Source organism: Schistocerca piceifrons, chromosome 9 (genome assembly GCF_021461385.2).
Source record: "Schistocerca piceifrons isolate TAMUIC-IGC-003096 chromosome 9, iqSchPice1.1, whole genome shotgun sequence".
NCBI classification, from domain to species: domain Eukaryota; kingdom Metazoa; phylum Arthropoda; class Insecta; order Orthoptera; family Acrididae; genus Schistocerca; species Schistocerca piceifrons.
Genome location: NC_060146.1, coordinates 61,209,637 through 61,225,513, shown reverse-complemented (window position 1 = coordinate 61,225,513; position 15,877 = coordinate 61,209,637). Strand labels below are relative to the sequence as shown.

Below are 15,877 nucleotides of genomic sequence, written 5' to 3'. Positions count from 1 at the left end.
TGAGTTGACAAACAGTAATAATTTTCATTTTAAGTCTTTTTCATGTAGTTTTTGCAATAAACTCATTTATTAGAAACTAATTTTATAAAATAATAATTTTGAAATATTTTAATTTTTTATTGCAATGACAAAAAATAATAAAATAAAAAAAAACCATTTCTGATAGTTGATTTTGGAAGTGACAGGATCACAGCTTAATCATTATTTATGGAATTTTCACTTCAGAAATAAATATTTAATGAACTGCATGAATTTGTGCGTATGTGTGCCTTTTATAGGCAGTTGCTAACCCAGTTCTTGACAGTATCCTTTTTTCCAGAAGCGCTAGTTCTGCTGGAATGCAGAAGAGCTTCTGTGATATGTGGAAGGTAGGAGATGAAATACTGTTGGAGGGTGCCTAGACAGTTGGTAAGAGCATTGCCCATGTTTAGCAAAGGTTCCAGGTTTGAGTCCTAGCCCTGCACACAGTTTTAATCTGCAAGGAAATTTTGTTCTCTGTCTTGTTTATGTGCCTCTAAATGACTAAGCAGTACGACTATTCAGTATGTAGTTGCTTTTATGCCTTAATTTATTTATATTTCATCATGGACTTTTCATTAGCACATTTCATGAATGAATGTTTAGTACTGTATCATCATATGTTCCCTTTACTCTGCCAGAAAATTTCTGTTGGTTTGAAGTTAACTTGTGAGACCACAGAGCTGATGGAACTTTCTATCAGACAGCTTATTTTAAGCAATCACAGAATTCACAATAATAGTTTGTTCCAAATGACCTCACTTCACTGAGACAAGATATTGAAAAATGATTGCACACTGGATAGAAGCCTAATATCAATCAGGAATGTGCAGTAGGTCATTGCTTCCCCGCCTTTCATCACATTTTTGGTAATAGCATTATGTGAATAAGCCATTCTATAAGTCTTACACGGGATGTATGTAGTAGGTGTAGTAATATATATGTGTGGTGGCAGCAGACACAATATCGTATTTGTCAATGTTTGTTGCAGCATTTCCTGCACCTGGATCAGGGGTCATTAAAAGTGATATTGCAGAAGTAGCAGCAGGGACACCAAGCATCCTGAGGCACGCATTAGGCACAAGGTTTGAGAACTTCTCGACTTTCAGTGCCTGGACTGTGAGGGGATTGACAACTTTGCCTGCAGGAACAACCAGTGTTGAGTCCATCCCATTCACCCACCAGAATGGCAGCGAGTGGTGCATGGTCCTTACTAAGAATCCAGATGGGCTTTGGCTAAGTTTTAAGCTGCAAAAGTGTGAAACTGCCAAGTCTTTAAGACCAATGCTAAAAGCTTATGAGATTATTCCTTTTGGTGTAAAACGAGAAGTATACACAAGCATTTGGTGTTCTCTGTCAAAAGGAGGAAAATCTGAATGGAAGCTCATCAGAAATTTCAATACAGCAAAAAATGAAGACGAGATAATATTGCAGTGTGAAATCTGCATCCAGTGCATTATTCAGGACAAACTGCCTGTAGCAGATGCAGTGGAGCCACACATTGGTGTAATGAAAGGCTTAGGCAAGATGTTCGATGAGGAAGTACTGACAGACTTCGATCTACATGCAGGCGACACTGTCCTGAAGGCACACAGGGCCGTCCTGTCAGTACGGAGTCCTTACTTCGCTGCCATGCTGCAGCCACACACGAAGGAAGCAAAGGAAGGTCGCGTGGAGTTGTCTGATGTGAAGCCGGAAGTACTGAAGCAGGTTTTGCTTTACTTGTACACAGGTGTGGCACCAGCTCTCAAGGACATGCCGTGGGACTTACTGATTGCTGCTGACATGTACCAACTTCATCAGCTGAAGGGCCAATGTGAGAATCACATCGCCAGCTGTTTGTCTGTGGACAATGCTGCAGAAACTGCTGCCAATGCCAAAAAATTCTCTTGTGGTGTTCTGCTAGACCATGCAGCCCTTTACATCACACATAACCTCTGCAAGGTGATGCGCACTCCTGGATGGGACGATATTCTAACTACAAATCCAGACGTTGTAAAGTATATTAGCAAGATGATGGAATGATTCAGTGAGAGGTCAGTGCTGTGTCATTTTATATTGGAACTTTATGTATTGATAGACACTTCATCGTGGTCTTCCCATGTCTGTAGCTTCAATGTTTGAGATATTTTTACTGGTAATATGCAATCTTTGGTCACAATATTTTATAATCATGTTTACAAGCAACACATTTTAGAGCTACAACCACATTTTCATGGGATACAGTGACTTTATGGGCATTACAACTCCTTCAGGTTTTTCACCCGGCACTAAATTAATGACGTGATTATTATGTGAAAAGCATGTCTGGCAAAATTAATAAACAAAAAAGGTGTTTATCGTTTAGTACCTGGTAAAAGTAACCTCTGTTTATTTTTATTTAACATGTGGCAGAATACACAACATTGTATTACTATATAGGTATAAAACAATGCAACTAATGTAAAATGGATAAAACATAGAATGCAAATATCTTACATAAATGATACAGTAGTTAATAATATTAAATTTAATTTCTCAGTTCAGTCACCAGCATCTGGAGTGTGTCTGAAAGTCCTTTGCACTGGCAGGAAATGATACTAAAATACACTTCTGCAAAACATGTTGGATGGTCTGCAAGATGTGACGGGCACTTTTTTCAGCTTGAAAATATATGCCATGATTTATGCAGCTGCCATTTATGCACATGCAAACCAAAGCCAGCTAGTACAGTGTGGGTGTATAGGTCAGTCTACACTCCTGGTGGTGCTTGCTAGATCCATTAAATCCCCTTTTATGGCAGGTATCAAATTCAAGGCGACCACTAATAATGCTTTACTTGTTCGTTAATACTGACTGAGATGCTCGTGAAACTAACAGCTGTATCAATCATTTACTGCTAGGTAATAAACTGAAACAGATGTAATGCCCAAATATCAGTTTAGTTATTGCTGGGTAGTTAGGTAGTTGGATAGTTCCATGGATTGTAATTGCTACCTGTTGTTATGATGTGGAGCAAGTCTGTTTTGGTTACATGACATCGTTGACAGGAGAGCCATCTCTTATTATGAAAAGTGTAATCTTCTGGTTGGAGAAGTTTTATGCCCAGAGTGCATGAAATGCAATCCTCAAGTCCAAAGAATTTTCATAGTGACAATAGTATTTTCAATGGTTTTTTACATTCTAATGGTCATCGTACTTTCAGAAGAACATTTTCTAAAATATGTGCATTACGTACATCAATGTAGTTCTTGCTTTCGATTTAAAAAGTGTTATCTTATACTTAACTAAACCATAGTATCAGGTATCATCATCAGCATCGACATGACAGCCTTTTGTGAGCTGTGGCTTTCTGTGGAAGATTACTACATTCTTCCCTGTTTGTGCCAAACTCCTCCAATTCTGAATTCTGGTTTTCCTTATATCCTCTCTGAAACCATCCTCTCCCACCCCCTTAGCTTTGGTCTTCCAACTCTCCTGGTTCCTTCAGGCTCTGCTCTGAATGTCTTCTTAATCTTGTCATTTGCTCTCAGCACTTGTCCTGCCCATTCCAACCTCTTTATTCTCAATACTGATGAAAGTGTGTGGTTCATTATATAGATTATATAACTCATAGTTTAACCTCGTCTCCAGACACCATTTTCTTCCACTGGTTCAAGAATTTGCCTGAAGCTCTCCCTCTCAAATATGTCCAGTAGCTTTTCGTCAGGTTTTGTTATGTCCACATTTCAGCACCATATGTTAGCACTGGCCTTGCTAAAACTTTTACACATCATAACTTTACTTTACCTGAACGACAACTTAGATTTGAGATGTTTTTGTGGCCATGGTAGCATTTTTTGGCAGAAAATTTTCACTTTTGGAGTTCAGAGTGGACATTGTTCTTAAAGCTTACTTCTGATCCGTGGTTAAAACTACACAAAGCATGAAATTTGTATGAACCAATTTCTATTTATTGGGGATCTTTAGGATAATATTTCTCAGTTGCAGGCATATATGTAGTTTTCCCTCTATTTATGTGTAGTGTCATCTATCTAGCAACTCTTTAAAGACTTGTAAAGGCTTCTTTCATTGCTCTTGGTGTTCTTGCAATTATACCAATCTCATCTGCGTGTGACAGCACCTGAACTGATTTGTATAGAATTATAATAGGAGAATTCTCTGAGAAGCTACAGTCGAGTGATTTTGTCTACTGTGGATTCCGTTTTGTACTTTTTCAGTTATTCATCACTGCTTTGTGTGTATTTTTGAAATCTATTCAGGTTTTACCCAGTAAGAACTGGATGTGGTCTTCATTTGTTGTGAATGGGCATAAGGAGAATTGGCTGATGTCTGTAAACAGCTGGAGGATATGTTGGCCATGGGTGACAGGCTTCTGGATGCTGCTCAAAGGTGCAGTGACATCAGGGCACTGGTGCTAAGACCTGCGACACCCGTGGTGCTATTGGAATACCCTGGTGACCTGGTTGTCAGTGTGTCTTCTGATATGCAACATATTTCCGGTTTGTCTTCACACAAGAGTGACTGGTGGGCAGTGGTAGGCGTGTGTGTCGCTGAGCAGAAGGCGAAAGAGGGAATGACCCGTACAGTCTTTACTCCTTTAGGCAGGTAGTGGAGTCCCTCAGGGAATACCATGCAGAGCAGGAAAGAACGCCGGTTTGCTCTTGGTGTATTTGCCAGAGGGGTTAGATTAGTTTTTGTTCCATAGATCCGTGCTGAGGAGATCCTCGTGGATGGGGAACATGTTTTTTTTTTTTTTTTTTTTAACGCTGAAATAACAATACTAATACTATGAATATATGCAATACATCATTTGTTTCTATTAAAAAATTCGTCAGTGGAGTTGAAGGAGTTGGCCACTAGTAAGTCTTTCAGGCTCCTTTTAAACTGGTCTTTATTCGTAACTAAATTTTTTATGTTTGCTGGCATATTATTGAAGATGAGTGTTCCTTAGTAGTGGACCCCTTTTTGAACTAAAGTAAGTGCTTTTACGTCCTTGTACAGATCATTTTTGTTCCTGGTATTGTATGTATTAACTGAGCTGTTTGTTGGAAAAAGAGATATATTATTTAGGACAAATTTCATTAATGAGTAAATATACTGAGAGGCAGTAGTTAGTATACCCAGTTCTTTGAAGAGGTTTCTACAGGACATCCGTGAATTTACTCCACAAATTATACGTATTACACGCTTTTGGACTCTGAAAACTTTTGTTTGACTTGAAGAGTTACCCCAAAATATTATACCATATGACATTATGGAATGAAAGTAGGCAAAATATGCAAGCTTTTTCATTTTTATGTTGCCTATGTCTGCTAACACTCGAATTGCAAATACAGATTTGTTAAGGCGTTTCTGCAGTTCTGTGGTGTGCTCCTCCCAACTGAATTTATCGTCAAGTTGTAATCCCAGGAATTTAAGACTGTCAACCTCTTCTTCATACTTTATGCATATGCTGGGTGGAAACCTCTTACAGATTCTGAATTGCATATAGTGAGTCTTTTCGAAGTTTAATGTCAGTGAGTTGGCTTTAAACCATTTATTAATATCTATGAAAATATCATTAGCAGATCTTTCTAGAACTACACTCGACATACTATTTATTGCAATACTTGTGTCAGCTGCAAACATTTTGTCTGTGACACCACGGAGGCTCTGCCAGTGGCTGTCGAGTGCACTGGGTGCAACCAGTCTCGAATAGTGGGTCATGTTGGCACTACTGATGCCAGCTGCCTGTGGTCTGAGGTCGTCCTCAGTTCCTGTTGGCATGTAGCTGACTTTGTGAGGGCACCTAACATCACACATGGGCTGCAGCCTAACCTGACTATTTGTACAAGTAGCCTCATGTAGGATTGGAGCAGAGTGTAAGGTATAAACTAGAGGCTCAGACGACTCTGCAACAGTACTGGATGTGAAGTTCTCAACCTCTGCCATCAGGTGGAGAGTTGTAAAGTTCCCCTCAATAGGTCAGTCATGCACTGCATCGAGGGAGAGGCTACTAATGTAGCAGAGTACATATGGCATGCATATGGTGTCTTTTGTAGGTTAGAGAAAAATCACTCGAGTTGAGAGATGAATTGTCTGTCAAAATCAAAGTTACATCAGCCAGTGGTCTCGGAAAATTCTCGTCCTCACAGATTGGATATAGAAAAGGTTAATATGGTATTAGTAAACTTCTGGAGCATCAAAGAAAATGCTCAAATAGTATTAGGAACAGAAAGTTGATTGAAAGCAGAAGTGAACAGAAATGAAAACCTGAGTTTACATTGGAATATTTATTGCATGGGATAGGTTAGTTACCAGTGGTGTTGGCATATTTAGTGCAGTAATGAATTCGATAATGAAATCTAGTGAGGCTATCATGGATTTAGAATATGAATTAATCTGAGTCAAGTTACGCATCAAAGACAAGTAAAAAATGGCAATTGGATGCTTTTAAACACCACCAGGGTAAGGTGCCGAAGTTGTGGTGCACTTCAGAGAGAACTTGAAGAATATCGTTAATGATTTTCCTGATCAAACCTTTGTAATATGGGATGACTGCAGCTTGCCAGGTATAGATTGAGAGAGTCTTGCTATCAATGCTGGTGCCAGAGACAGAGATTTGTGTGGGGTTGTTCTGATGCCATGTCTGAAAATGACTTTGGGCAGATAATTATTGAACCAACTCGTGAAGGTAATGTCTTAGACCTCCTAGCAACAAACAGGTCTGAACTTATTGAATTAGTTAATGTAGGGGAAGGTATCACTGATCATAAGGCTGTGACAGCAACTATGACTATGGATTTTATACTGAATGATGAGAATGATGAGAGAAATTTTTGCTTAGCAAATGTGACAGGATATAAGTTGCAGAATATCTGGGTATTGAGCATCAAATATTCAGTGATGAGGACAAAGATATGGAGTGCAAAAAAATCAAAAGCATCATTCAGTATGCCTTAGACAAGTACTTCCCGGTGTAGGTTATCAGGGTTGGAAACACCCGCTGTGATTTGATAGCTGTGTTAGAAAACTGCCATGTGAACAGTGTGTGTGTGTGTGTGTGTGTGTGTGTGTGTGTGTGTGTGTTCTAAGCGTAAGTCTAGGGACCGATGACCTCAGCAGTTTGGTCTCCCTTAGAAATTCACACACACACACACACACACACACACACACACACACAAAATCACGTATAAAGAGAAGTCAAAGCGTAGCTGAAAAACGAAAGCTGAACAAAGTGAAAATGAGCATAAGAAGAGCAATGAGAGATGCATTCAGTGACTTTGAAAGAAGAATTTTGTCAACCGATCTGAGTGAAAATCTTAAAAAGGTTCAAAACCCACTATTTATTCGCTCAGTGACCACGCTGCCATTGAAACTGAAGATAACAGGGAGAAGGATGAAATACTTAATTCAGTCTTTTGAAATTGTTTGACTGCAGAACATCGTAACATGGTCTCTCCTTTCAATTACACGGTGTATACGACAACCGGGAGATCCGGGAAAAGCCCGAGAATTTTTTCATCCAGGAAAAAACCGGGAAAAACCCGGGAATTTTTTAGAATTCCGGGAATTTTTCGTTGTTTTAGTTTTCAGTTAAATTTTTGTAATTTTGACTGGTAGGAATCGATACTCTAACCAAGGATATTACTGTATCCTGCTGCTGCAGAATAATACAGCGGCATTAAAACAAGAACGAGAGAAAAAAAAAAAAACCAAAAATAAAACTTAAATTGCAAAGGAAATGCACCATATAAAATAACACAGTGCATGTACAAGCACCTGCCAACAGTAAAATGTGTCGAAGGCTTTAGGAAGTCTATGCAATGCTTCATAACAACGAACTGCTCTGATGAGCGTGATGTTACAACTGTTTACATTAGATTCATTTAAGCAATTATGAGCGAGCTCATGCATACGCGCAGTTGAGTCACGTATGAGTAATACCTTCTCCCACTTCTGGCTTCAGAAATGTGGCTGTTGGCTGTGTAAGCAACAGTAGCAGCAACCACCCTCATGGGGTACCGAGCAAAATTTTACTGGGGCACCCAAGCTGCCAGATTCCAAAGTGCACAGCAGGCATGGATCTAGGAGGGGGGGGGGGGGGCTACAAACCGGGGCATCTGTACCGGGCAGTAGTTTCAGAGGGAGGGGACAAATTTACATTCTTGAGGAAAAAAACTTTTTTCTCAAAGCACCTAGCATCCAGCGAACGTCAGTCTATCGATTATTTATACGATTTTGAAACGCACCCTTGCTGGTTTTTGGACATTTTTGAACACATTCTAAGTTGATTTCTGAAAGAATTATAAGTTTACTTTTGAATGCGTGCATAGTGTACGTGATGTCTCTGCCTGTGGAATCCTCGTCAGTCTCGTTCATGAGAAATTGGAGCGTGTGAATGAAATGTGAAACTATTTCCAAACATAAAGCTTTTTGATTGTAGTAGGCCAAATAGGTATTTCGTATTGGTACTTCGTGAATTATATTGTCGTACTATAAAAATGATCATTATTGCCAAAACAGTCTCGCTTATTTTGCGTGTGTCATTATGTGTGTAATATTAGAAAGGCCTATTTTGTTTTTTCCAGCATACAGTGACAAAATAGACGTAATCAGATCGAGAAACCACACCAGTCTTGGGTATTATATGTATTAACAACTTTTTCAGTATTAGACGATGACATTTTGATTTTTCATGTAGCAAAGGGTTTGACGAACTTTGATGAGGTAATAGTTCTTTCGCAGAAAGGAAAGCACGCCATGTAAAGCTGCAGCAAGATTAGTGAGAAAAATTGCTAGGACCTAAGGACTGAAGAAATGTGTACTGTATTGCCTGTCTCTTGTCTTTACTGGTTTTAGGTATCCTACATTTAATTTTATGTCACACAGAAGAGCAAGTTGATAGCTAATAGACAATAAAAAGACCAGATTTTCTGAAGAGTTCTTGTTCTCCCAGTTACAAATAATCCCATCCAGTATTAATTGCGTTTATTTTTATTTTTTTATTTTTTAGAGGGACAAGATGTCAAACCGGCTGACTGGGAGCAGGAGAGCACTACAGGACATTTTAATTTCCACTGTCCTGAAATAGTTTGATGGCATGCATTGCAAAATATACAAGTTTGAGTTCCACAGAGCCTAATACAGTGACGTGTGGTATAAGAATATTGTTTGAAGAGGCGTGTCACTGCACTTCGGCTCACTAAAGACCAAATAACATGTCTTACATTTCCTCGAAGATATATGTTTTATGTATCAGATTCTTCAGAAAGACGTGCGCAGAGCAGTCTGAGTTATAGTGGGGTGGGGTGCGGTCAGGTGGAGGTGGGAGGTAGTCTCCACGTGTCCTGTGTTTACATTTAGTGATTTTTCTGTTTCCTCTTAGTTTACTGCTCTCATGTCAAATGAAAACAAGACGGATTTCGGTGGCTGGGAGCTATCAAGTGAATTAAAATACATTCACATAATTATGGACGGCTTAAATATGTTACTAGTTTCAGATTTTATCTTATTTCCACCTTTCTGACAGTCAAGCATTAATTGCCTTGCAGAACAATAAAGTTATATTTGGCGGTTTGCTAAAGAAATTTGGCCTTTATTAAGATTTCCTCTGAGGCAGTAAATTTATTTGAAACGAAGTGTTGGATTCCACACTATTGGCTAGTTTTAACTGTTCGCTGCATTTCAAGTGCACGTTTTCATCTTCTAGCACATATGACATTATGCCATAATAAAGAACCAAACATGAGATAATACAGTACAGGTACTTCAAGAAAATTTACGTCACAAAAACCATACTGTAAAGCTTAATATCAGGTCGAGGCCTACGTCATTGAGAATCTAGACATACGAATGTGCGCTTTAAGGCGAACTATGCATTTTAGTATGGTTCACGAAATTCCGATGCTCTTGGAATATCCTCTGATGCCTTGATATATATATATATATATATATATATATATAAAAAAAATAGAGGGAAACATTCCACGTAGGAAATATATATCTAAAAACAAAAATGATGTGACTTACCAAATGAAAGTGCTGGCAGGTTGACAGACACACAAACAAACACAAACATACACACAAAATTCAAGCTTTCGCAACAAACTGTTGCCTCATCAGGAAAGAGGGAAGGAGAGGGGAAGACGAAAGGAAGTGGGTTTTAAGGGAGAGGGTAAGGAGTCATTCCAATCCCGGGAGCGGAAAGACTTACCTTAGGGGGAAAAAACTTACCTTAGGGGGAAAAAAGGACAGGTATACACTCGCACACACGCACATATCCATTTTTCCCCCTAAGGTAAGTCTTTCCGCTCCCGGGATTGGAATGACTCCTTACCCTCTCCCTTAGAACCCACTTCCTTTCGTCTTCCCCTCTCCTTCCCTCTTTCCTGATGAGGCAACAGTTTGTTGCGAAAGCTTGAATTTTGTGTGTATGTTTGTGTTTGTTTGTGTGTCTGTCGACCTGCCAGCACTTTCATTTGGTAAGTCACATCATTTTTGTTTTTATATATATATGAAAGATGATGTGACTTACCAAACGAAAGCGCTGGCACGTCGATAGACACACAAACAAACACAAACATACACACAAAATTCTAGCTTTCGCAACCAATGGTTGCCTCATCAGGAAAGAGGGAAGGAGAGGGAAAGACGAAAGGATGTGGGTTTTAAGGGAGAGGGTAAGGAGTCATTCCAATCCCGGGAGCGGAAAGACTTACCTTAGGGGGAAAAAAGGACGGGTATACATTCGCACACACACACACACATCCATCCACACATATACAGACACAAGCAGACATATTTAAAGACAAAGAGTTTGGGCAGAGATGTCAGTCGAGGCGGAAGTGCAGAGGCAAAGATGATGTTGAATGACAGGTGAGGTGTGAGTGGCGGCAACTTGAAATTAGCGGAGATTGAGGCCTGGTGGGTAACGGGAAGAGAGGATATATTGAAGAGCAAGTTCCCATCTCCGGAGTTCGGATAGGTTGGTGTTGGTGGGAAGTATCCAGATAACCCGGACAGTGTAACACTGTGCCAAGATGTGCTGGCCGTGCACCAAGGCATGTTTAGCCACAGGGTGATCCTCCCCCTAAGGTAAGTCTTTCCGCTCCCGGGATTGGAATGACTCCTTACCCTCTCCCTTAAAACCCACTTCCTTTCGTCTTTCCCTCTCCTTCCCTCTTTCCTGATGAGCAACAGTTTGTTGCGAAAGCTTGAATTTTGTGTGTATGTTTGTGTTTGTTTGTGTGTCTATCGACGTGCCAGCGCTTTCGTTTGGTAAGTCACTACATCTTTGTTTTTAGATATATTTTTCCCATGTGGAATGTTTCCCTCTATTAATTCATATCATTAATTTGAACCCAACAATTACGTTTGTTATTGTCACTGTTGCATTTCGAAATCTTTCCTGTCGTCTTATTTTCTCTTTTTGTTTTTGCCAGTGGTTTCACTTTGTATTCACCTTCTCCTTTTTACCGTAATCTACTATACAATTTTATCCCGCCTATATATACTCAATAATACGTCACCCACTTCCAAACCATAACCAAAAAATTTTTTTTTCCGCTTTCAACACTACCGCTGCTATAAAATCCACCGTTTCTAGTCCACAAACAGTTCCTTTCACCTATTAAACAACCATTTCGTCTAGTTCTGATAACTTTCGCTTTATTTCCATTTCCCTTTTTCCCACATCACTGATAATTTTTAGCCACTTCCCACAGGTTTTAACGTCATTATTTCTTCGCTAGACAATTGTTAGCCCCATTTTCATAATCTGCCACCACAAAAACCACTCTTTTTAATACGTTTACACGCCGTTTTTTCGAAATTTTCCGGAATCTCTCCATCCTTTAACGTGTTTTGGCGGCAACACAACCACCTAACCTTTGTGAACATCGTTGTCCACCAACCTAAGTTCACCACAGGATCAACATATCCCAGCTTTATCCAACACTTTTTCGCCTTTTTTCACAACAGATCTCCAGTTACTTTCTCCAGTTATTTTCATTTTTAATTTCAACCTCATGTTACACTTTCCACCTTCTAATACCATGTCACCCTCACAACATCCCCACAACGACCCCATTAAGTTTTATTTACATTCCCACCACAAACATACCTTCACCCTAGCCAGATTACGCTCGCATATTTTATTTTCTCAGGCTTGTCTGACATTTGGCATTACCCCCAAAGGCCTCACACTTAAAGTTCCCATCTCTGGCTGCAACCCTTCTTTCCATCAGTCCCTATACCAGTTCCAAACTGAACAATCCATTGCCCTCACCCACCTAATCCTTCACCTACACATCAACTCAGCCAATGAACACACCCGTCAACTCCTATCCTTAATAAAAGTCCTCAATCTTTCCTCTCCCACATCCACACCGGCTGTTCAGAGCATCCTCCTACAGGCCAACTGCAAATTAGAACAGCATGCCACCCTTCACCTCAAAAAACTATCCAATCTCCTGGTTTCCCACCTCCGGAAAGGCAACTCACTCACCCTTCACAACCTTTCCAGCAAACCTCAACCTCCTCTCATTGCACACAAACCCAGTCTCTCCCATCTACTCAACCTCCCACTTCCAGCTCCACTCCCTCCAAAACCTCAAAATTCCAATCAACACAATCTGGAACCACAACACCCTAATTCTGTAGTTAACCTTTCCTCCAAACCTCTCTCCCAATCCGAAACCTCTGTCCTATCCAAAGGCCTCACCTTCAGCCCCACTCCCAGATTCAACCAAACAGCCCTCGTCAAAGATTTACTGTCCTACACTCGTACTCTCTGCTGGAAGTATCACTTTGCCACGAAGAAAAATGATCCTAATCCTACTCCTAATGATCCAACTCCCCAAGACACTATCCAAATTGAACCCTGCCTGGAACAGTTCCGTCCTCTGTCACAGCGGGACCCACCTCCTCTTCCTCCAAATCACCCTCTCCAAACCTTCCAGGAATTTCTGACTTCCAGCCTTGCCTCTCAATCCTTCTTAAAAAACCTTAATCCTACTCCCAACATCACCACTGCTGAAGCCCAGGCTATCCGTGATATGATGGCTGACCGGTCCATTGTCATTCTTCCGGCGGGCAAGGGTTCCACGACCGTGGTACTTGATCGTCGGAAGTATGTGGCTGAGGGACTGCGTCAGCTTTCAAACAACACCACATACAAAGTTTGCCAAGGTAATCCCATTCCTGATGTCCAGGCGGAGCTTCAAGGAATCCTCTACCTTCTACCTTCTTCCTAAAATTCACAAACCCAATCATCCCAGCTGCCCCATTGTAGCTGGTTACCAAGCCCCCACAGAACGTATCTCTGCCTACGTAGATCAACACCTTCAACCCATTACATACAGTCTCCCATCCTTCATCAAAGACACCAACCACTTTCTCGAACGCCTGGAATCCTTACCCAATCCGTTACCCCCAGAAACCATCCTTGTAACCATTGATGCCACTTCCTTATACACAAATATCCCGCACGTCCAGGGCCTCGCTGCGATGGAGCACTTCCTTTCACGCCGATCACCTGCCACCCTACCTAAAACCTCTTTCCTCATTACCTTAGCCAGCTTCATCCTGACCCACAACTTCTTCACTTTTGAAGGCCAGACATACCAACAATTAAAGGGAACAGCCATGGGTACCAGGATGGCCCCCTCGTACGCCAACCTATTCATGGGTCGCTTAGAGGAAGCCTTCTTGGTTACCCAAGCCTGCCAACCCAAAGTTTGGTACAGATTTATTGATGACATCTTCATGATCTGGACTCACAGTGAAGAAGAACTCCAGATTTTCCTCTCCAACCTCAACTCCTTTGGTTCCATCAGATTCACCTGGTCCTACTCTAAATCCCATGCCACTTTCCTGTCCAATGGCCAGCTTCACACGTCCGTCCACATCAAACCCACCAACAAGCAACAGTACCTCCATTATGACAGCTGCCACCCATTCCACATCAAACGGTCCCTTCCCTACAGCCTAGGTCTTCATGGCAAACGAATCTGCTCCAGTCCAGTATCCCTGAACCATTACACCAACAACCTGACAACAGCTTTCGCATCCCGCAACTACCCTTCCGACCTGGTACAGAAGCAAATAACCAGAGCCACTTCCTCATCCCCTCAAACCCAGAATCCCCCATAGAAGAACCACAAAAGTGCCCCACTTGTGACAGGATACTTTCCGGGACTGGACCAGACTCTGAATGTGACTCTCCAGCAGGGATACGACTTCCTCAAATCCTGCCCTGAAATGAGATCCATCCTTCATGAAATCCTCCCCACTCCACCAAGAGTGTCTTTCCGCCGTCCACCTAACCTTCGTAACCCGTTAGTTCATCCCTATGAAATCCCCAAACCACCTTCCCTACCCTCTGGCTCCTATCCTTGTAACCGCCCCCGGTGTAAAACCTGTCCCATGCACCCTCCTACCACCACCTACTCCAGTCCTGTAACCCGGAAGGTGTACACGAGCAAAGGCAGAGCCACGCGTGAAAGCACCCACATGATTTACCAACTGACCTGCCTACACTGTGATGCATTCTATGTGGGAATGACCAGCAACAAACTGTCCATTCGCATGAATGGACACAGAAAGACAGTGTTTGCTGGTAATGAGGATCACCCTGTGGCTAAACATGCCTTGGTGCACGGCCAGCACATCTTGGCACAGTGTTACACCGTCCGGATTATCTGGATACTTCCCACCAACACCAACCTATCCGAACTCCGGAGATGGGAACTTGCTCTTCAATATATCCTCTCTTCCCGTTACCCACCAGGCCTCAGTCTCCGCTAATTTCAAGTTGCCGCCACTCACACCTCACCTGTCATTCAACATCATCTTTGCCTCTGCACTTCCACCTCGACTGACATCTCTGCCCAAACTCTTTGTCTTTAAATATGTCTGCTTGTGTCTGTATATGTGTGGATGGATATGTGTGTGTGTGCGAATGTATACCCGTCCTTTTTTCCCCCAAAGGTAAGTCTTTCCGCTCCCGGGATTGGAATGACTCCTTACCCTCTCCCTTAAAACCCACATCCTTTTGTCTTTCCCTCTCCTTCCCTCTTTCCTGACGAAGCAACCGTTTGTTGTGAAAGCTTGAATATATATATATATATATATATATATATATATATATATATATATATATATATATATATATATATATATATATATATATATATATATATATAATAGAGAGAAACATTCCACGTGGGAAAAATATATCTAAAAAGAAAGATGATGAAACTTACCAAACAAAAGCGCTGGCAGGTCGATAGACACACAAACAAACACAAACATACACACAAAATTCTAGCTTTCGCAACCAATGGTCCTGACGAGGCAACCATTGGTTGCGAAAGCTAGAATTTTGTGTGTATGTTTGTGTTTGTTTGTGTGTCTATCGACCTGCCAGCGCTTTTGTTTGGTAAGTTTCATCATCTTTCTTTTTATATATATAAAAACAAAGATGAGGTGACTTACCGAACAAAAGCGCTGGCAGGTCGATAGACACACAAACAAACACAAACATACACACAAAATTCAAGCTTTCACAACAAACTGTTGCCTCATCAGGAAAGAGGGAAGGAGAGGGGAAGACGAAAGGAAGTGGGTTTTAAGGGAGAGGGTAAGGAGTCATTCCAATCCCGGGAGCGGAAAGACTTACCTTAGGGGGAAAAAAGGACAGGTATACACTCACACACATGCACATACCCATCCACACATACAGACACAAGCAGACATATTTCATATGTGTCTGTATGTGTGGATGGATATGTGTGTGTGTGCGAGTGTATACCTGTCCTTTTTTCCCCCTAAGGTAAGTCTTTCCGCTCCCGGGATTGGAATGACTCCTTACCCTCTCCCTTAAAACCCACTTCCT

At 41.2% G+C, this 15,877-nt stretch overlaps 1 protein-coding gene across 1 annotated transcript in view; it reads left to right on the top strand.

Annotated features, from left to right (window-relative positions):
* Positions 1-15,877, top strand: part of LOC124717284 (speckle-type POZ protein-like) — an 86,684-nt gene that overhangs the window by 58,538 nt on the left and 12,269 nt on the right. The window contains exon 3 of the mRNA XM_047244099.1: positions 1,010-2,054. Coding sequence (XP_047100055.1) covers positions 1,010-2,043 — 1,034 coding nt within the window. The 3' untranslated portion in view covers positions 2,044-2,054. The remainder of the gene's footprint in view (positions 1-1,009; positions 2,055-15,877) is intronic.